General features: G+C 42.8%; 1 protein-coding gene across 1 annotated transcript in view; it reads right to left on the reverse strand.

Annotated features, from left to right (window-relative positions):
* Positions 1-22116, reverse strand: part of nhsa (Nance-Horan syndrome a (congenital cataracts and dental anomalies)) — a 60419-nt gene extending 38303 nt beyond the window's left edge. The window contains exon 1 of the mRNA XM_062395790.1: positions 21670-22116. Within this exon, the coding sequence (XP_062251774.1) occupies positions 21670-21949 (280 nt within the window). The 5' untranslated portion in view covers positions 21950-22116. The remainder of the gene's footprint in view (positions 1-21669) is intronic.
* Positions 22117-22680: the final 564 nt, after the last annotated feature.

Consider the following 22680-nt stretch of genomic DNA (forward strand, 5'->3'; position numbering starts at 1 on the left):
CATCTTGTGGAAGAGCTCATTGGTTTGTTTGTGTGGTTGGTTTTGTCCTCAAGTTCCTGAACAATATCTCTTGGCTTCACCGATCGGTTAGTGTAAATCAAACTTTAATTCCTTGGCTTCCCAGGGAAAAATTATTATCAGACGTTCATTAATCTGCTTCCTGATCTTTCACACTCTGCCAACACACAAGCACCAAATCAACTGTGTAAACTGTAAATATTTGATGACTGACAAACGCCTCTGTGTCTCTGCCGCTTCTCGACTGTTCTGCGTTAGTCTTCTTGTGTGGTCACGGGCGCTGCAGGAATGCAAGCGGAGAGGAAAGCCAACAATGCTTTTAGAGCCACCAAATCTTGTACACAAGCCACTTGTATAGTTCCTGTGGTTCCGTATGCGCAGAATAAGCTCTCTTTGAAGGAGAGGCTCAGGGAGATAAGGGATTTTTAATTGGCAGAGTCACTGCACAAGGCCCGACCGAGCCCTCCTGAGAGACAAAAAAGAAAAAGACGGTCTCAAAAGAAGAGGAATAAACTCTACCTAACTCTGACATTCACCAAGACGTAAACAATTTTTTCCACTTTTCACACTAAGCAGGAGAGACAGTCCCATGTCCAGAAAAATAAATGGCTTACACAGTGTGGGAATGATCCTGGGAAGTGACTGTGATTAGTCTGGCTCCACTGGGCATGATATCACAGCAGGGTAACCTGGCTCAACAGGGACACTCAGAGAGAGACGAGGGAGGCGGAGTGAGAGAGAGACAGAGCGATAGAGGGACAGAGGCGAAGAGTGAAGGGCTTTTTAATGGGAGACTGAGACGGAGAAGCCAAGGGAACAAGCATGGCAATTTGGTATCCACAGTCTGACAGTGATTTCTAAGATGGTAATCACATCAACTGTGTAGTGGAGGCACTGAGACATCACAGCGAGCTGGGAGCTGATCCCGCCCTGGCAGGCACCAGTGGAAACAGCAACGACTGAGTCTGTGGGTCCAAAGACTAACTGGTGCATACAGGCCCTCTAATCATGAACAAGAGGATTGTGAGATATCAAGTAATACGCTGAAGCCGTTCAACAGCAGCACCCTCAGTGCAATCAGGAGATCACTGCTGACGCCATCCAGGTTGTTAAGAATTTAAGTCATTCCTACAGTAAGTCAGGTAAGCAGTCATATGATTGTACACACAAAGAATAATCTCCTTAAATATGAGAGGAGAGTGCAACATTCTGGGACACATGCATGTTTTTCCTTTCAAGAAACAGATAAAAGGTATCCAACTAGCTAAATATGAAGCGACGTTGGTTAGCTTAGCTTATTATAAAGACTGAAAACAAGCAAAGCAGCAAGCCTGACTCTGTCACTTGCAGGCAACACATTCAGCCAACACCTAATAATAGTGAAATAAAAACAGCCCTGCGATGGACTGGTGAAAAAGCTTCAGATTTGCAATGAACTAGCCCGATCCTCCGTATTTTCTCTGGTGCATGTGAGAACAGAAATGTCAGATTGAGAGGTTGACTTTCTCTGCTTGGCCTCAAAGTAAAAAGTCTGTAGAAAGTCAGGAGAAGTCGATATGAGAACACAGCAGGTGATTCCCTGCTGGATTCACCTCGAGTAAGTTTGGTTGTTGATGACACTTCTAAGACACGACAGAGGCTAAAAATGAAAAAAAAAACAAAAAGAAGAAATATCTTCTGGTGAAAAAGCGTTGACACACATAGAAGACACGGACGAAGATGTCAGGAGAGTTTGTGGTAATAAGAGCTGACACGGGTGTTGTGGCGCTGTAAACATGATTACATGATCTCCGCAGCAGTGTAAATACATCACTTTCTGCCTCTGTCCGTTGCAGTCGACTGCTGCACCTCTTGCCTGGATAATGTGGAGGATTGGTTGCGGTTGTGAACGTGTCTGTGCAGAAACCATCCGCTGTGTTTTGCATGTGTGAATGGCAAACACTGGTTAAACTGTGTAGCCAAATCTCTTGATTTTTTTAAGGATATGTGTTACTTTGGGGGTTTGGACAGAGTTAAGAAAAGCTAAGATAACCTGCTGTAGAATGTAATTGTACCAAACTGTATAGAGACAAGAACTGTTTTGGATCTCCAAATATAACTCTTAGCAGGAAAGTGATTAAGTGTAGAAACTACTCCTTTAAACCTTCAAGTCTGTTTATTGTCTATGTAATTGTGAAAAAGCTATTGCTCTCTTGATTTAAGTTAAAAACAGGCTGTCTGGAAAACCATGCATGAGTCTCATACTTTAACTGCAGATACAACTTCAACTGGACGAGAATTTAAAACTTTAAACATGTAAAAAATGTTTAACTGAGTGATAAATATTTGGAATGAGTGATGGTACCAGACAGAAACAGGCCTGTGTCTGAGTTTCCACATATTTGAATGAAAACACATGTGATTAAAAGGCGACTTGGGTCAGAGACATTGGCCTCAGAAACACACCAGATGTCACTGGCGCCTGGGTGGGCGGAGCTTGTGATTGAGAGTGAATATTAATGAGGAGAAAGGGGGCTTCGCCACATGCTCGGCCTCTGCTGCAATAAGGGTCAGCAGCAGTGACACCAAACTTCACAGGGACAGAAGTGTGTCATCTGACACGCGGTTACCTCTACGACGATCAGATTAAGGGCAACAGATTAAACAGATCTGTCTAAGGTCACATACATATATGCTTACATGCATACATGTGTTTGTTATTTATAGACAGCATAGTACATGGATGGAGTTTTGTAATGTTATGCAATTGTTGACACTCACTCAAGGAGGGTAAACAGCATGACACAAATTAGAGTTCAAATCTGTGTTGTCCTTCAGCTGCTGTATAACATTCATTGGAGCAAGTGAGAACCAAGAACAAAGGAATCCCCTCTTCCAAGATAACACAGAGATCCTCGAGTGACACTATGTTGACACCTGCTGAATATGACACAATGCAACTGAGTCAAAGGTCAACACCTCCTGCAAGCAAAAAATCCTCCGACCTTGACCCCAACATCCTTATGGGCAACAGGCAGGAGGGAAGTGACAGACGCAGCATCAGGCATCTGTAAGAGCTGCAGAATTTGAGGGCAAGCTTCTGCCTCAAGCCACAGTGCTGTATGCTGCTGCTCTCATCTGCTTCAACAGGGCTCATTTTAATGTCAAGAGCCACATGTAGTTACATTCTGCCTTCCTTAGCGTCTAGCTCATGCTACGACTTGTTTTTAAAAAGGAAAAAACACTCTGCTATAATATCTAAAGCTTTTGAAATAAAAGCTTTTACTTTGGGCACCTGGGATTTGACATTAAATGCCCTGATCTATTTTGTTTTCATTGTCATTTGTTTGTTTGTCTGTTAGTAAGCAGCATTATGCACTCAACTTGGTGGAAAGATGTGGTACGGATCAGGAAGGAGCCAATTCAATTTCAGTGTGGATATGGATCAGGGGGCAGATCCAGGATCTGTTTAGCCCTATCTTTAACATTGTGCAATTTATGTTAGGTTTTCACCATTTCCCAGGGAATTATTCATGGGTCTTGATGAAAAAAGATCCCCAGCATGTTGGGGCTATCTCAGGTCCTGTTCAGACCTGGTATTAACATCTAATTACAAGTGAACAGCTCTGAGTACAAGTGTCAATGCACCAAAGATGTGTTACGGATTCACAAGACCACATTCAGAGGTGTTATAGTAATGTTTACCTAACATACATCCTGACATGAGGCCTTATTGTATTCCTGGCCTGTGGATGTTGTTTGCATCGAGTGCATTTATGAACAATGAGTAATTGTGGTCTAGACAGGAGGGCCTGTATAGCTTGTTTATGGAGGGAAATGAGGTCTCAATGGGTTGCGGTGTAGGCATGCCACTATCTACCATTCTGCGCAAACAGAGTATTTGTGGTGTGATATCTCACAGGAAACATGAGCAAAATGACAGAATCACACCTCCAGTTTCCCCTGGTTCACTATCAGCTATGTGTGACCTTGCAGAAATTAAAGTCCAGATGGACAGGTCGCATCTGTGTATCCTGTGTCACCCCTGTATTCCTTCACCCTGAGGGCTCTGGGAATGTCATGACTGTAAGGCTCTCTTTTCCTTCTCCTCCCCATTCACATTTTTTAGACCTGCCCTTTTTGACCATGACCAACCAAAGCCATGTGGTATGACCATGTAGGATTATGAGCGACTACAAAAACAACTTGGCAGAGATTTGAAAAAAATTAAAAAAGGGTGACAACTTCAAAAACTAACAGACATCAAGCTACTTATTTGAATGAACCCACAGCCTAATTAAAAACAGATTCATAAAAATCCATGAGGACTCATTCATTACCCAGTAGCTCTAAACACCTACAAAAAAGGCAGATGTTTAAATGTGGATTACTATGTAGACATTGTCCTCTTCCAACACTTGAACATCATATGTAAAATTCCACTGAATGAGGACAGGCCTCCTTTCTGTCATCTTCTCATAAACGTCCTGTCTCCTCTGAAGATCTGTTGAAAGGCTTCTTTGTGTCAGCGATCAGAGCCCTGGCCTCAGACATCCTTCCATGTCAACATTGGCAACGCGATTACAACACCAGGCACCGACAATCCACACTGTCGCCACTTGCGAATTAAAATCCACTACACTGTCGCAGCACACGCAGCATTAATGACTGGAAACCAACTACAGATTGCTCCACTTGCACGGACATCAACAAACATCAGCAAATGTGAGTCGATGACTAGGAAAAAGTAGATTTTGGTTGCATGAATCATCCAGCAGCTGCCGCGCAGATGGATTTATATTTCAAAAATAGTGTCATTTCTGCAGATTGTGATTAGAGCTAATGAGACTGTAAAAACTGCTGTAAACATATTACCGTCACAGAATCAGCCAAAATGCTATAATCTTCAACACCTCCTTAAAGATAACTGGTGTATTATGACTCCATGTGACCTGGGAGATCCAAGCTAATTAAGAGTTCAAGTACAACTAAAACAGCTGAGTTAACTACTGCCATGGTGACAACCATATTAGCATAAACCAGCATCAGCTCTTATCAGCACAAGCTCTCTTCTACCTGTGTCACATCTGTTTTTTAGGGACGATTTTTGCTTTATAATAACTTTTGCATCTCTCATGACATCTACCTCCCCACTCGCCCGCTGTGTATCCAGCGGGGGTTCCCTTGCTGTGTTCACACATTGACTTCTCTGGATTTCTACAGACATAATACTAGGAGGCCAAGCAGATTAAGGCCACAGAAATGGCGAAGCATCTCACTCTGACATTTGCATTCACAGATGCACCTCCTCCAGAAAATGAGAAGACACCTACGCCTTCCTGTAGCCACAACATTTGACTAAATGGCCATATTCATAAATCAGTTACCAGCAACTTACTAAACAAACCATATGTTTTCATTTTGCATGGTTACTCGTGACCTCAGTGTCGTTTCAACTGGAGACTGGAGACCAACAATATCAAATATTTTCGACCATGCGCAACTGGCTTTGGTTTTGTCAGACAAAAAAAATTCTGTAACACCAACATCTCAGAGGCGTATGTGTACGAGCCATTGCCTAATTACTGGAAAAATTTAGTTTTTTTTCCCTTCAGGGGGATAAACAACCAAATGACAATATGAAAACACAGATTGCCTGATACTCCCTCTGCCCACATGCAAAACAGACATATGGCTGTGTTGATACCACTTTTTGTCCTTTTGCACATTTTCACATTTTTTTTTACACTCACACCTCAGCCTCAGTTTCTTCTTGAATCCAATCGCAGCGTCTTTCATGAAGCCACTGGGATGACACCTGGTCTAAATTAAATTGCATTAAAATACCATGAATGTGTTTATTTTCACAATGGGCAGCCACGGTGGGATTCAAACCCCTGACCCAGGGTCAGTGTCATCACCACTGAGCAACAAAGGCCTGGGTTGAACCTATACATTTCACAGATGGGGGACAAGGAAGCAGCTGCAAAGTGCCTTTTAAAGACGCTCAGCATAGTTCGTACCTATGGCACAACTGACTGCTCATGACATCAGCGGAGAGGCATGCATCCCTGTGCATTGCCATTAGAAATGTATTGTTTACTGTTGAGGAGTGTGATTATTTCACTCTATAACATAATAGAGGCAATGAGATGGGTTAAGTAGAGATGGAAGAGAAAGGCTGAAGATGGAATTAACTTTTCTGTGTGAAAGTAGATTGGACTTTGCATTCAGTGTAAAATTATTTGATCAAACGACATTGGAAGAAAACTATTTTTGGTTACCTTAAAACAGCTGACAATGGAATGAAGCTTTGATCAAGTCTTGAGACCGATTTATGGGTTGGCCAATAAATATCAGATAATCTGAGTATTTTACAGACAGACTCAGCTTTTATGTTTAATGATAGGTGCAAATATTATGTTTTTTTTATCGTACATTTGTGTTTAAATTTTATTTAAAGTTAATGGTATTCAAGTTTATGATTATAAAAGAAAATATCAAGCTTAAATTACATTTCAAGGGTTTCATAACGACATCTTTGGAATCTAATGTTTTCAATAAACTGGCCAAAATAGTGGAAATCGAGAATATAAAATATCGATATCTGCATCGGCCCCCAAAAATAATTATTTATTCCACAGGCATAATTCAATTCCTTAAAATTCTACAGTAAACTCATATAAAATTAACTTAAGATATGTAGCTGAAGTGACATATTACATCTAAGCTTTTTAAAGATGCAGGAACCTCTATCATATTAATTCAAAAGACACCCCAGCGACATTTTTGAGACTATTTCTCTCCCTCATAAATTACAAAGTGTTTCACGCTTGACAAGAACTTGAACAGAGAGCTAAATCACTCCTGGATACACCTTCGCCTGGGATTATTCCCAACATATCCGATTTCTTGTGGCAGAGGTCATCAAAACAGAAGCTGTGAGAAGAGGAGACAGTCAAGTGATAGTTGTGCAATAACTCAGACTTCAACAAAACGACAGAACACGTACTTCAAAGTCTGTATCTGTACTCTCCTCACTGGCTTAAAATCCTTCTCTGTTCCCACCCTGACAGAGCCCAGCAGATCAGCTGTGCACACTAAATAAAGCAGCCCAGTAAGTCTGACTCAGCCTGTTACTTTAAACTCTCACTAAACAGCCGACACTGTCTTCCTTAATAAGATCTGGTTCAGTGCTCCTTCAACTGGAAGACCCCCTGCCGAGTGGGAGCAGGATGTGAGGTCGAAACATAAGCCTGTACATGTGCACATATGTCATAACGGTTTTGCTTGAATACCTGAACTACTCAAACAGAAAAAAAAGAATACCCCCAACATCTATTGTCATAAAGCGCTTGTACATTTTGAGGCCTACATGACTGAGGTTGTACTTCTCTGGGTGTATTCTCTGTTCACGTAAATAAAAGGTAATTAATTCCTTTCCTTGCAAATGCAGCGTGTATCTTCTGCAGATTTGTCTGCCAGAGTACTACATTTCACCCTGGCAGTCCGACAGGTTGAGCATGCAGGTCATTCTTTGGCTGAGCACCAACATCAACAACAATCAAATAACAAGGAACACCAAATAGGGAGTGGGAATGTGTGCACAGACAGAGTTGAAAAGGGCAGGGTGTGATGCAATGGCAAAAACTAAAGAAACTAAGGAAAGTTGCGACAGTAGGTTTCCAGATTTAGCCTCTGTAAATAATTACCATTTTCCTGAGTAAGATCTTCTTTAAGCCCAGCTTTCAACGCAGACCCACCTTAAAAAACAAACACAACAAAAGGTCTAACAACTTCCTTGAAGCAAAAAACGCCTTCAGGACTACAATTGAGACTGAACTCTTCAACTCAGATAACCTGTGTTCTTTATACATCTCACTCACTCTCAATGACAAGGTAAATGACTAAGTCTAATCCCAATGAAAGCCTGTGTGTCTTATATTTCCTTAATGTGGATAAAACAACTGCAGTACAAAGATCAGGGTAGAGTGCCCCTCCCGGTGTCCTGCTGTCCTCAGACTGTGTTTAAACCAAGAGATCAGACACCCGTAATCTCCATTGTCCTGTCCTGGGTAGACGGCAGGGTCCTACCGTGGCCCAGTTTAACAAGCGGGGCCATCTGCAGAGTCACAGATGGCTCCGGCAATGTCTCACAGGTTCCCACATTCAGATAGAGGGTTAACCTGATACGAGTTGCTTCTAAAAGGAAAAACACACACACACACACACACACACACACACACACACAAGAGTGGGAGCAAAGAAAAAGTTTGGAATCGTTGCTGCTTTTGGTAAGTCATCATAATCTGCCTCGGAATGGCGGTTGGGTATTTATTAGGTTTTAAAGCCTGAAATAACACTGTAGTCATTTTTCACACCATATCTGCTCCATCATCACAGCCCTGCCTCTTCAACCTAGATCTCCTGGAACATGCAACATATGCTTTTGATTACAATGTGTTATTCTCTTCTGTCATAGTGAAGTTGTATTAGACCCACCTCTTCCCACTCCCTTTATTGTTGCACCTCTAAAAACACATAACAAATCTCTCCCACCTCAGAGTCCACCCTGTTCACATTAAAAAGAGGGTTCATTGGCTGAACAAAAAAAACATTATCTTTATGGCAAGGAGGAATAGACATCATCAAAATGATAAATGAGACATTTCTGTCACAGGCTGGTGCCACGGTGGCATTTTGTTTGACAGTGAACAAACAGTTGGGCAGTAAAACACAGACACACTTTGACGACACATGTAGTGAAAGAATTCAAATCAATAGCCATCAATGGGTCCCGCCAAAGGGGTTTAAATGCGACATTTCTTCCTTTAGACAACGTGCGGCCAAGGTAACTGTCTAGACATTAGATGAATGCAGAGGGTTCCCACTGACAGCCTCATTCTAACAGGTCCCGTGACCATGATCATTTTTTCTGATTGGCTGCGGAAACTGCTGGGCATCATCCCAGCATGGAGGCTGTGCCATTGACCTCACGTTAAGCTGAAGACAGGAGGCTGGGATACTCCAAGATCTGATGGGAGAGTGCGCCCCAGCTTTGTGTCCCTCAATGGAGATGTAATGAGTCAGACAAAACTCCCCAGCAGTCAGCCAGCTGGCATGCAGCGCGCCGGCACAAAGAGATCTGCAAGGGCAGGCCTTTCGCCCCAACGGCACTCTGTTTAGGCATGGCAGCCATTCAAACCCCTGCTTTCCATTTTATTTGCCCAAGTGCTTTTATGTCTGCATCACAGTCAGACGTGTTTCTGTTGTGTGTGTGTGTATAGAGGGATCGTCTGACACACCTCCAATGAGCTTCCGTTTGCTGGCTGGTGATGACTCTGGGGAGAAGGTCAGGCTCTTCATGTTTCCGTGTTGGTTCATATATAGGTCGGCACCTATAAACACTGATACAACTGTACTGACTGTTGCAACACACAGAGACACATCTGACCGAGCACTGTTTATAGCATTGTTTGAATGCAAATGCATCCCTGACTGCTTTGAAATGTCTCTGAAACACAGATGGATGTGGGTCATTTGATTATTCCCAAGCTTAGAACATGCTTTATAGGTTGGACAAACAGCCACAACAAAAAAGTACTCTAGTCATATGACTGTGAGCAAATGTGAACTATATGCAGCTGATCCCCCAAAGAGAGATTGAAAGTCCTCTGCGGACTGATTTGGCCGTTTGACGACTTTATCAAATTTTTTGTTAATTAGCCAGGAAAGAAGGGTTGACAACCACAGACCTAGAAATTAAACTTTATTCGCTGACTTCCTCAGGATCACATCTGTGTTTTGTTAAACTTCAATGGTTGGGAAGCACAATTTGTCGCTCATTATGTGTATTATGAGATGTATAAAATTGGCCTCACACTGAAGTTAATTGTCTGTGATTGTGTCAAGTTATAATGTTAGTGAATTGGAAATACGGAGAAAACGTTATGTGAAATATTTCCGAGAGAGAATAACGAAAACTAAAACACAAAAACAAACCCTATTGTCTGGTCTCAGTTAAGCAGTATCCGTGGAGAGGAGAGAGTCTCAGTGAAAGTATGTGGCCCTAATGAAACGACAGCACAGTGGACTCTGGGCTGACACCCAACAGATGGGGCTGCTCAGTCGGTAACAACACAGCAGCACCCTCAGGTACTTTCCTCAAGGCCCTGCGTACAGCTGCCACTTCAGATACAGCCGGAGGGAGGGAATACTCTCTTTAGATAAACTGATGTGAGCAATCTGCCAGCAGGACTTCTGTGATGCAACCGAGGTCAACAGCCTCCGCATTTCCCATAAATGACTTGTCATAGAAAAGTTTTAATAGGAATTATTTCTCCAGGGACTCAGAGTAAAAACAAGAGCGAATTCCCAACTGCACTAACTAAAACAGTTATTCTATTTGGAACCAAATTCATATCGAAAAAATGTCAAGGTCTTATTTCCCCATTAAAACAAAAGGGAGTTGCCAACTGATAATGGCCTATGGCATCATGAGTATACACCTTGCCTTGTGGCGGAAAAGGATTATTCAAATAATGACTCAGTGGGTCAACTTTGCTCTTTTTGGCTAAGACTATGGATTTTTCTGTTAATTTGTGGCTTTTACTGTCGACCACAACTTCACCGAAAATAATTTTGGATGAAAAGCTTTCAAGTAAGTTTATTCCCACCACATATTGCAGATTCCACTTGTCACTTTGTTCCAAAGCAAAATTCCCTCATTATTAACAGTTTTACCACCACAGCAAAGTATTTTTAAAAGCCTGCCAGTTTCTTTAAATTATTATTTCAATTTTATAGCAAAAATGGAAAACCAGAGGAGAGATCTAATTTAATTTAAACAACATTGTATGAGTAAAAATTAAGCATCAACCCTTGCAGTAAGTTATTCTACGATGGCTTGTTGCCTGATGGCGAGACGCTGCCAAGGCAGACTGGGCAGATCATCACAAAGGCCCTACAGCAGTGAGGGAGGATATGAAACTGGGTTTGTCCCAAATATGATTCACTTTCTTTCTTTCAGTCTTTCCCACCCAAGAAGTTCAGTGGTGTGGGAACCTGGAGGTACTGATGCACATGTAGCTTTTAAAGTACAGTAGTAAATTTATGTAGCAAATATGTTTGCTGTTTGTTAAGGCAGAATTATGACAGGCAAGCCGTTGGGTCCAGACATATTCAGCTGTTTGCTTTTCACATATGAAGGACGCAGCAGGAGATTGTGTAGGTCCGACATGTTCACAACAGCTGGAAAATGTTTAAAATACTAAGGCAAAGATGTACAAATTCCGCTGGGGAAATCCCATGTTCTTATTACAAAACATCAACACTGGTGTCAACCATTAATGTCAAAATCTCTCACATTTTCTTTCCAGGTTGACATCTTTTTCAGCGTCTTCTAATTGTTGGGCACCTCTCTTTTATCCTGAGATATTTGTAGTTTTCTGGTTTTGCGTCCAACTTGTGTATTCAACATGCCCATTAGCTGAGAATTGTCTCGCTGTATTCTCACATGGGCTCACCCAAGACAGTTTACAGTGATTTTAAAGGAGAGTTACTAAAAGGTTGCGGTAAATGTCCGGAGCAGGAATATTTGCATTCTCAAATAAAGACCCTCCAATTCTGTAGAATGTCAGGACTTCAGTGCATGTCTGAAAGCAGTTCAAGACAGCTGCAGAAAGTTTTTGAAAGACACAATGATACACCTATTTCATAATGTATTCAGTGAAGTTGGAAGATTTAGCAATTTCTGCACCTTCATTGTAGAGAAACAACAATACAACATCTCATTCTATTCAAGCTTTCAGTACTCAGATGTCAGTGGAAGTCCCCTCCAAGTACCAACTCCCCAGTGAGTACTGAGAGTTGACTATTGGATTGGTAACTGGATCTTTTTCAGGGTAGGAATCTATTTCTTGGAAACATGTGGGATGGATTGACTGTTAGCTCGAATTTCCTGTTTTCTCGTAATTAACCATCTAATAGGAAGATCTCTGCACCATGGACTTTGGAGGTTTAATGTGCCATGAGATCAGGAACAATGTTCACAACGAAACTGAAAGGATTTAGAGGGAAATCAAATGAACCCTGTTGTTGTGTCAGGCTGTTGCCAAGGGACATTAGATCACTCATCTAACTGTGGTGAAGTTCAGCAAACAGAGCTCAGTGAACTCATTGCCTGCTTTACAAATTAAAAGGGCTCATTTGTGTTTTATACATTACTACTCAGAAACTGTATCAAATATTAAACCAAATACCCACAGTACAAAGCACCATCATCTGGGCTGATTAGTCGTCTGTAAATGTTTAATTCAGAGAGCCACTAACTGAAAAGCTGAACATAATGGAGAACAGGTCATCCATTTTTATGGCCAAGCACATTTTTGCTGCTATAGCAAGATGGTCTCTCCCTAGTGGGGCTGCTGGGAGCGGGACTGGCTGAATCCCAAAATAAGAAACTGGGATACAGAGATGAGTGAGTGCTAGAAAAAGACCCAGAGGCTCAGAGAATGCTTGCAGTCAGAAGAGAAGAACAAAGTAAATCAAATGCCTGGGGCAGCGGGCAGGCACAGATATTACTGGCCAGAAGAAAGGATGAATCTGGATGACGAGGAAATATCCCAGAGGAGGGGGGTATAAAGGAGGGAGTAACAAAAGCCAGAGCAGAAGGGTGAACTTACATGTGCTTCAGAGCACAATGAGCTGGGTGGAGTCCTTTCACGCTGACCTGTCTTGTGAAGCCTCTGTAGAGGCCTCAGGTCATTCTCAGTGCCTCGGCTAGTTATCGGGAGCATTCAAAGGATGCACATCTTGCATGAAATCTTCGCTATGGAAAGAAATGAAAGATAGGACTTTCCGGACTAAACTGTCCATTTGTTCGCAGGTTATAGATTTACTCTGTGAGAGTTGGTATTTTTCCCAATATAGAGTATAATCTGGTCTTTGTAAGATAAAGAGACATTCTGCTCCGAATGTGACGCAGTTCATTTGTGGTAAGGTGCTGAAGTGACAAGACGCAGAGCACCGAAAACCTGTGTATCCAGGTCAGTGACGCTCGTTCACAAACACTCAACTGGCCTCTAACAACGGTGCCTTCGACCACTTGCACTTAAAAAGTGTAAATAACAGTGACAAGTGAAGGACCACAGGACGGTGCAGAAACAGCAGGAAGCAGATAAGAACGTGAAGAGTGAGTCTGCCCTGAAGTGACAGAGGTCTTGTGAGGAGAGCAGAGAACGACTTGTGAGATTTAACAACCATCTGATATAGACGGGGCAAAAACTATGAGGAGGATTCTTACGGGGTGAGGTTTCATCAGAAGGGATGTCTGTTGTGTTTGAGGAGTTTCTGATTCACGTTCAATGTAATAAACATTTAATTTACTTATATAAGGCAAGGAGAGCGATGACATTTAAGTCTATCAAAACTTTGCATAACAGTTAATCCCAGCTCCATGACTCCCGTAATATTCTGAAGAGAATAAATGCTCTATATGAAAAGTGACCTGAGATTACTTCTTTTATGATTCCGCTTTAGATTTCTTAAAACATCTAAAGGTTCCCCAACTTCAATTAAGTGCAAGACAGAGCTGCTCCCAAGAGCTGAAACTCTGAACACAGCCAAGGCGAGTTTCTACACCATGAAATACACACAGAAATACTTCACAGTCGATGTATTGGTCTTGAACAGGGTGGAAATATGACTTACCCGAGTAGAAAGTAAGCTATTAAGCAATATATGTTAAAGGACACATATTAAGCTATATTATTCATGATTTTAATTTTGGTTATTTCTCGTGGTTTACATGCTCTAATGTTCAGGAACCACATCCCTTTGCTCATACTGTCCTTTGCTGAAGCTCCTCTTTATAGCCTCTGTCTGAAACGCTTGGTTTTAACTCTTATCTCTTTAAAGTCCCCTTCCCAATAAAGCCCAGTGAGGCTCTGATGGGCTGATCGTTTCCAGCACTAGTTGGAGACGTTAGCCTCCAGTCTCACTTAACCTGGCTTTGTTAGTGGATGTGCCAGGCCAGCCGTAAGTCGTGCACTGAACAAACTCGGGGCATTGAGGGGTCATGCAATATAACATCACAATGATGCGGAAATTGATCGGACCAGATCTTCAGGAGCAGATTTTAAGAAGCAAGATTTAGCAAAATACTTAAACATATATCAAACTAGAAGAAAGAAAACAAGAAAGATAATGTTTCTTTTAAATGTTAAAGCTTGAGTTAGAGCAGATAAAGCCAGTGTTTAATCCGTTCTTTACACTTTTGCTCTCGTGCCCCAGCCCCCAAATTTGTAATGCTAAGATTCACATTTAGTGTTGCCCCATTCACCCCTCTTCATACAGAAATCCAAACCTTGACAGACATGCGGTTTATAGTTCTGGTTTCCTAACTATGATTGAAGACTGGACAGTCACTGAGGTTGAGGGGTTCAGTGTCAACCCAAACAAAAAAATGAAAACTCAACACCAGTGTGAAGTGAAATCAAGCAGATCAAATTGTGCTAACCTGAACTGATGAGCACACCATTTATCCAGAGCCACATATTCAGCAGGTGCTTCATCTCATTTCTTATGGGCTGGTAGAATCATTATTGAAAAGTCTTTCAACTTTGAAGACTTGCTGATCCGCTCAAATACCGGGGAGGAGAGTTCACATTCCACTAAAATCCCAGTCTAAACACCTGCATGGCGTAGACTACAAATGCACATGTGTTTCCTACCTGTTAAAATACCACGTCAGTTTTATTCACGGCAGTCTTCTGTATACCATCCCACTGGAAAAAGAGAAGTCTTTGAAATAGCATTGGAGTATTTAAATAACATAAGTCTCTTTTTCTAGAGTCACCGTCTCAGATCCTTAATCTCGAGGTTCCTTTTAATCTCACCCTGCAGATAGTAGGGAGTAAGAAAGGAAGAGTTCATGAGAGTTTCATATGACTTCTTATCATCTCTTCTTGCAAAGATTCAGTCTAAAGTTTTCTGTCGGAACAATTACATTGTGTAATATTTAAGTCTGTGAGATGAGTCATGGAGATGGAAACAGCCTGTGTGAGGGGAGCAGACCAATGCAGGTGGCCTGGAACGCATCTGGCAAGACAAAGTCGGTGAAACAAAGGCCAGGCGATGATAAGTTTTATTGACCTTTGTGCTGTCAATATTTCTCCAGGTTGCCACGGAAAAAAATGCAGCTAGGTGTTGTAAACTGCACGCTACGGTGATGTTGGTTTAACGTGAAGTCAGACGTGTATTTGTTTTATCTTTGGAGAAAATCTGTTAGTTTCCGCTTTCAGCTACATGTGGGTTCAGACAGAAGCCTGAGCAGATGTTACAGCCAAGTACAGAAAATATCTTTCCTGAGAAGAGGTCACGCTGATCTTTATTCTGTGCACAAAATTTCAAGCAGTACTTAACTTGCACACTATTTTCAGAGAGGGAAATACCTGGTGCCACGGGTCACGGGGACTACAAAATACACCAGGCACTGTGGCATTATATGTGACTCAATGTTTCTGTGTAGCTCTCAATGCCTGAAAAAACTAAAGAATGTGTTTTGCTGCAGCTTAACCAGTGATTTTAAACTGAGCAAGTCACAGAAACTGGAGGAAGTAAAGGAATAAAAAAAAATCCAGAAGTAGCCACGTGAATGTTCATGGATCAGTTCACATCCAGGCATGGGTGAAAACCTGGACGGAAGAGTTCATTTAAGTTACAGAGTTGGATCTGACAGTTTAATCATGCCTGGCCCTGGACTGGGTTTTACCGCTCTGCTGACCTGTGGCTATTCAGTATCATGTCAAACGTTAAATCCACTCTAATTGGCCGGTCATGTCTTTAGAGGCTGAGTGATAAGCAGGACGGAGGTGGCTGTGTTTTTCCTTTTGTGTTTTGAAGGGGGTGTGTAGAGGGGGTTGGGAGGTCAGCAAGCTTTTGAGGTCAGGGGCTGGATGACTTTGCCCCCGCCTCTTCTTCAGGACAGGCTTGAATTGTCCCCCTGGTGCCTCGGCCCCACACTCAGGACTCCATAAAGAGTAATGGGTGCCGGGGAATGTTATTCAATAAGTGATTGTGTGTGTGTGAGAGACACATAACACACCTCAGGGCAAGGAGATACCTTATCATGCTCCCAAATTTCCTCTGCAAAAAACATAATCCCCTCTCACCAACAACAAACTAGAGCTTAACTTCCAACGCATTAAAAAAGCTGAAATCTTTCACACACTAAACACAAACGTTGCTCTGCATACCTTAACATACAGAGACAACCAGTAGACGGATTTAAGTTGAGATCGTAGACCCCCACACTCATGGGCACTTGCTCTCTTGGAGGATCCCACCACAGGAATGTAAAGTGTAATGGCTCGCACATTTCCCTCAAGTAGAGCAATGAAAACCTTAATTTTTACAAAACGTCTCCTTTCATAAACAAATGCAGCCTCCAGTTTCTCCCCCCATTCTCTCCTAATCACACCAGCCGCCTGTGTTAATTCAGCGAGCACGTGTTGGGGGTGCAAGGTCACAGAAGTGCGAGCGAGGTCTGTGGTTTTCGTGGTCACTGGTGTTTTGGAATTCTTGAGTTGACAAGGCAGTTCAACATAAAACCACTCAAATCACAGTCCAGGAAATCCACCGCGAGCTGAGGTGCTGAGACGCACAAACAGTAAATAGAGCCGGGTGAAAGGGAAACCTTCAGTTTAACCTGCTACAAGGGCCACATTTCGCATTTCAATGTCAAATCATACGTATATAAAACAATATGCTGACGATGAACTGTTTATGCCATTTTATCAAGTTACACTGGAGAATTCTGAATTTAAGCAATGGGTTTGTTTAAAGTTGATTCTTATTTCATACCTCGGACCCAAAAGTCAGAGCTGAGAGTAGTCCTGAGCAAAGATACAATAAATGACATCAGCTGAAAGACAGTTACATGAAAACAACCAGCCACAGCATCAAGGCTGTCTAGGCATTCTCTGTGCATGTCTGGGAAGAGTGGGGAAGAGGGGGGTTGGTGCAGGAATGAGTGAGCAAGTCTTTGAAATCTGCTCTATAATTAGCAGGGGTACTATATCAACAGCAGGTTGTCTGGACCTGCTGAAATATGCTCACGGTTCTGATAATGAAGGAGAAGAGAGGAAGGGGCTCTTGATCCTGCTGTGAAACGTGATTCAAGATGCACTGAGTTATTTATTGTCTTTCAGGTGAATAATTCAAGATCTTTGTCCTCTCAAAATAGTTGGGGCCTAGAGTCATTAATATTTTGCCACATCTTATCCCACCACTTGCTATATATTTAACTCAGCCACTTAAGGGTCACTGAGGAGAAGTATGCTCATGAAATGTTATCTCATTCACTGACAAACTATAACTACAGCATCCAAATCTCGACAGTGAATTCCAACACTGACTGATATTGACCTTGGCTGTAGTGTGCACTGACTCGTCGTTGTAGCCTCACTTAGTGGTGTTCCAGTAATGGCTGGACTAATGTGGTGTCCTGGCCTGAGCTGCTTTAGTGGGAATAGACTGGATGATGTGTGACTGTGCACCACAGAAACTTTCATTCCAGACCATCAAGGCTCACAGAGCTGCACGGACGTCACCGCGCTGATGTGGAAGAGCGGCTCTGGAGTGAAGGACCGTGACTGCAGAGCAAATATACATGGTGCTCAAACTTCAAACTTCAACTGTTGATTAAGCAAGCGTAAAAGCAGCCCAGTGGAAAGCCTAAAGCACCTTTAGGCACAGTAGAGATAATCTGTAACTGCTGTAGGCCTATGTCTGATCAGTTCGTAAATGTTACATAACATGCCAGACATGTCAAACCAGTAACTGTAATTCAGCTGGGTAATTAAAGAATCAATTTAATGGATCATATAGGAAATAGGAAATTCTATAGAAATGTTGGTCAATGCAATATCCTTGAGCAACAATATGACTTCCCTTATCTAAAAGATAAGATATAAATCCTGTCTGGCCTACATGTGGGGTCATTTGCTGTGTTTTATTGTACAATGCTCTGAAATTCGAGGCACATAGTCATCCCAGTATTATGTAATGGTGTCAAATAAAAACTACCGCCATGTTTTGTTTTTCAAAGCCATTGGTCAATGAACTACAGCTTTACTAGGATTTGCTTTGCTGTAATACTACAACACATAACCCATCTTATCCAACTCTGGAGTCACAAGATTGTCGTGAGAGACTCTGCACACAATTTACAAAACTAGTGAAGATGCTGGTCATGTATCCATGAAGAAAAAGTATTAGACATTACCAGAGAGTTGAGGCAGCCCCACTGTATCCTGTGCTACTGTGTTTAAACTTTTTAATCTGTTGGACCGTGAGACTACTGCTTTCTATTCGGTCTGCACGAGGAATGTCGTAAACTTGCCAGGATTGTGCTCTTGGACCAGAAAAGCCAGAGGGCCACTTGCCGCCGCAAATACTACATCTCCCCCCTCAGCATTGAGCCAGTGTAACTTAAAACCCGGTGGAGTGCTCTAACGTGGGACTGCTCTGCAAAGCCCGGGCCTGGCTCTAGAGCTCTGATCGCGTCCAAAGCAGACACTGATGGGGTGTCACAGGAGAGCTGTCCAAACACTGGGCTGAGGGATACATGCCAGGCGCCTGGTTGTGTGTGTCTGTGTGTGTGTGTGGCTGAGGATAGGCGGCAGAGAGAAAGACTTTTTTCCTCATTAGTGAAACATTTAGGTGTGTACTGTTTGTTTAAAAAAAAAATGTTTCATTGTTTAATTGGATTCTACTGTATAACTAGCCATGCCAATCAATCTTGACCAGTATGGCCATCACTTCTATATATAGACTTGCTAGAGCACTGTAAATACAGCACTTTTATAGCTGCTGCTGTTGATAGAGAATAGTAGTCTGAATATGGGATCAACCAAAAGTAAAAAGAGACACTTCACTTCCAGTAAAGCCTGTTATTTTACCTAAATGTTTCATCATCTCACCCGGCATTCAAAAATATGCCTGCATACTAGTATCACCATAGAGGGGATTGGAAGACGGCAACAACATACCTCTCTGATGTAAGCGGTGGTTCTCTGCCAACTCTGCCCAAACAAACAGGTGACTACCATGGGACAGGCCATGCAATATTTAATCCTTGGTAAGTGTCTGATTCTGCATAATTCAATATTGACAGCTGTGTATCCACCAGCTTGTCCTATGTACAAGACACAGTGACATCATAAAAACCCACCCCCACCCACAAAATTCTTCGTGCCTTGAACTGCCCCATTTACACTAATTGTCATTCAGATGAGTGTGGGGGGATTGTTGTTTAAGGCTGCCCCTGACACCATTAACATGAAAAGCACAATTAAGAGTAATTAGGCTTTTCCAGGCAAAAGGGGTTATCTGGTAACCAAGCACGCAATAACCCTGCATATAACATGTAGCATTACAAATCTTTTCATTCATTTCAATTCTTGTCACCATACATGAATTGCTTGGGAAGGCAGGTCAATTTAATCTTGTTTACACAGCAAGCCCTTATAACAAGGAATAAACAGTGATTCACACGAAGCAGCAGGTCCAGTTGACTTCTGGCTCACAATATCAAGATAACCCTTGACCAGGGATGACACAGACCAGACACACTTAACAACCGAGCGACTTATTGTGACACACCTCACAAGATGCAACACAGGCCGTCATCTCGTCATCTCAAGGTTTGAATCAGGTTTAAGAGGGGTCGGAGAGGTGTGTGTGTGGGTGGGGGGGGGGGGGGGGGGTCTGTGTTTTCGTTGTGGCAGGCGGAAGATAAATTCCTTCAAGGCCGAGAATTCGCCCCATTCACAGATCACAGGAAGCAGGATCTGGGTAACATGCAAGGACTTGCTCAACCTATAAGTTCAAGCAGGGTCAATCCACCGGGTTATGTCCAAGCGGAAGAAACTGCTGTGGGGATGGATATTTTAGGATGGGAGGGGATGCACAGGTTTCCTAAGTGCTTCCTGAAAACAAGGCACACACACACACACAAACACACACACACACACAATCACACACACACACACCGAGGAGGGGTGGAAGGATGGTGTGTTGTGGTGGGGGGCAGAGATTAAAAGAGCCCCATGCTGTGTTATCAGGGTAATGAATTCTAACTTGTGGCCAAGCAAAGTTCAATATGCAGATAGACAACTGTGAGAGGATAGCAGAGCATCGTATTACAGAAGTTTAGATACTGCAGAGGCATCCAGCTTTCAACTCATGCTAGGCTATATTAGCGTATTTATATATATATTTGTATGGGAGTGGTATATAAAGCAATATGTCATCATTACTTATGAGATATAATTATCGATGATTGTCCATACGCACATGTAAACATTGACAAGTTACAGTGTGTAAACAAAAGAGGGACTAAGATGAGACCTTTCTGTAAATCTCAGTTTGTGTAAAACTCTGTCAAACTGCCGCCAAATTGCAGCGAATAAAACTTTGAAGTTAGCTGCTTTTGAGCTAGCATGATCATGTTTCTGTAGTAACACCAAATTGCAGTGAATAAATACTCAAATACTGCACCTCACCTCTCAAAGGGGCATTTTGTATTCTCCTTCAGTTAGACTAATACCAGGATGTAAAATTGTAATATTACTGTTATCTTGGGCCACGTATCGCACATCGCTAAAAAGTGTGAAACATTAATACAGTTGTTGTAGCTCCATAGCTGACTTTGATTGAGAAATTCTGTTTATAATGAGACGTAGCAGTGTAATAGCTGTGAATGGCCTCAGTGTCACACGCCCCTCAGTGTGGGAAGAGATGACAACAGCGGGTGTTTGACGGCATGTATAGAAAAAGCATGAAATACAAAATGACAACTATCATTAAATAGTCAATTGGAAATGTCTACCTTAAAATTCCGGTACCCTTGTACAGCTCAACAATGAATTTACCCTAAATTAAATTAGTCAGACAGCAATCATGAAGTATTATGACAGACATCATGTTTAAGGATTATTTTGTTATATATTGATTATAACATAATCGCTGTATCGTGACATTATCATTATCGTGGGCCATGTATCATGGATCTCAATGAGCCATTTACCCTGCAACTGCGAACCCTAACTTATCCTCTGAATGTTGCATTGATAGCAAGACAAAATCTATTGGTGTTTACATAAGTACAGATTAATTCAGTAATTGTAGCTGCATAAAGCTGCTGTGGCTTCAGCCGGGAAAGTCGTAGCGGTAGGTGTGCACAGCCTCACTGTCACACGCCCCTCAGCGTGGGACGAGATGACACCAGCGGGTGTTTGACCGTATGTCTACAGAAAGCGTGAAAGTAAACATCACAGCTAAACTCTGTATCAAATGTCTCCCTACACATGCTGCTGCCCTGTCAGCGCTGAACCGGGACTTGACTTCCACTTTTCCTTACCTCTAAGTTAGCCGTTTTAAAGGTAGCACGGTAACGCTCTCTGTAGTAACTTCATTTTGAATCTGCGTCACTTTTGTTGCGGAGAGAAAACTCCGAGACGCAAAGTTTCCTGAGGATGCCTCCTCGTGCGCTTCCCTGGTTCCGTCTCCTTGCAGAGCGCAGCTCGTGCGCGTGCATGCAGCCCCATCAGGGAGCAGACCATAAGTGAGAATAAAAGTAAGAATAAGTGAAGGAGAGGGAGTACTCACGCACGGCCTCCTGTTTGGGGTCCAGCTCGGAGCAGGTCTGCTCCAGCCGGCCGATCTTCCTCTGCAGCCCCCTGACCCGCAGGCTGGTGGAGGCCAGGTCGCTCTCCAGCTCCTGGAATATGGAGCAGGCGTGTTTGGCCAAGTCCGACAGCTGCCGCAAGGTCCGGGATAGAGCCACATGACTGACGGAGACCAGGTCCTCGAAGAGCACAGCCTCCTCGCTCGGGACCCGGTACCTGCACAGAAACTGGGGCTCCACGACTCGCTTGGCGAACGGCATGTTGGCGCGGAGTAAATCCAACCGAAGTCACCCGAGGGTGGGCAGAGAGCACTTCTTCCGCCTCGGCCCCTGGTCCAGTTTGTCTGGGTTCAGCGGCTGCTGGAGCCCCCCATCCCTCCACTGGCCGGAGAAGAGTGTTGTGCTCGTGGCCGCGGCGCCGGCTCGTGCTGCCCTGACTCTGCTCTGTGTTACTGCTCGAAAGTACAGGGGGGTTTTAAAAAGTGGCGGCGACAAAACCTGGACTGGAGTCTCAGGATTCTCCAGGATCCGGACTGTTGTGATCTGTAACGGCTCAGAGTTGCCAGGAAAAAAACGAATATAGTGGTCCTGCAACACTTGAATGTGTATTTCACTGCACACGTATAACCACACACAGCAAAGCCTCGTGTGTGTCAGACTGATATGACAAAGTATGACACATTCACAATGAGTAAAAAATCTATCTGGAGAGTTAAAGGGATAGTTCACCCAAAAATGAAAATTCATTCATCATCTACTTACCTCTAGGCCGATCGAGGGGTGGCTGAGCTGTTTGAGTCCACAAAACACTTTAGGAGTTTCAGGGGTAAGCTAAATCCAATGTAATCGAAGTAAATAGGAACGACTTTCTCAAACGTATGAAAACAACATGAAAATCCATCCATACTTCCGGATTTAATGGTTCTGTTTCACGTTTGAAGACGTGCTCATCATTTACCCTAATTGTATTCGATTTGGCTGTTTACCCCTGA

This window comes from Platichthys flesus, chromosome 9 (genome assembly GCF_949316205.1).
Source record: "Platichthys flesus chromosome 9, fPlaFle2.1, whole genome shotgun sequence".
Classification (NCBI taxonomy): domain Eukaryota; kingdom Metazoa; phylum Chordata; class Actinopteri; order Pleuronectiformes; family Pleuronectidae; genus Platichthys; species Platichthys flesus.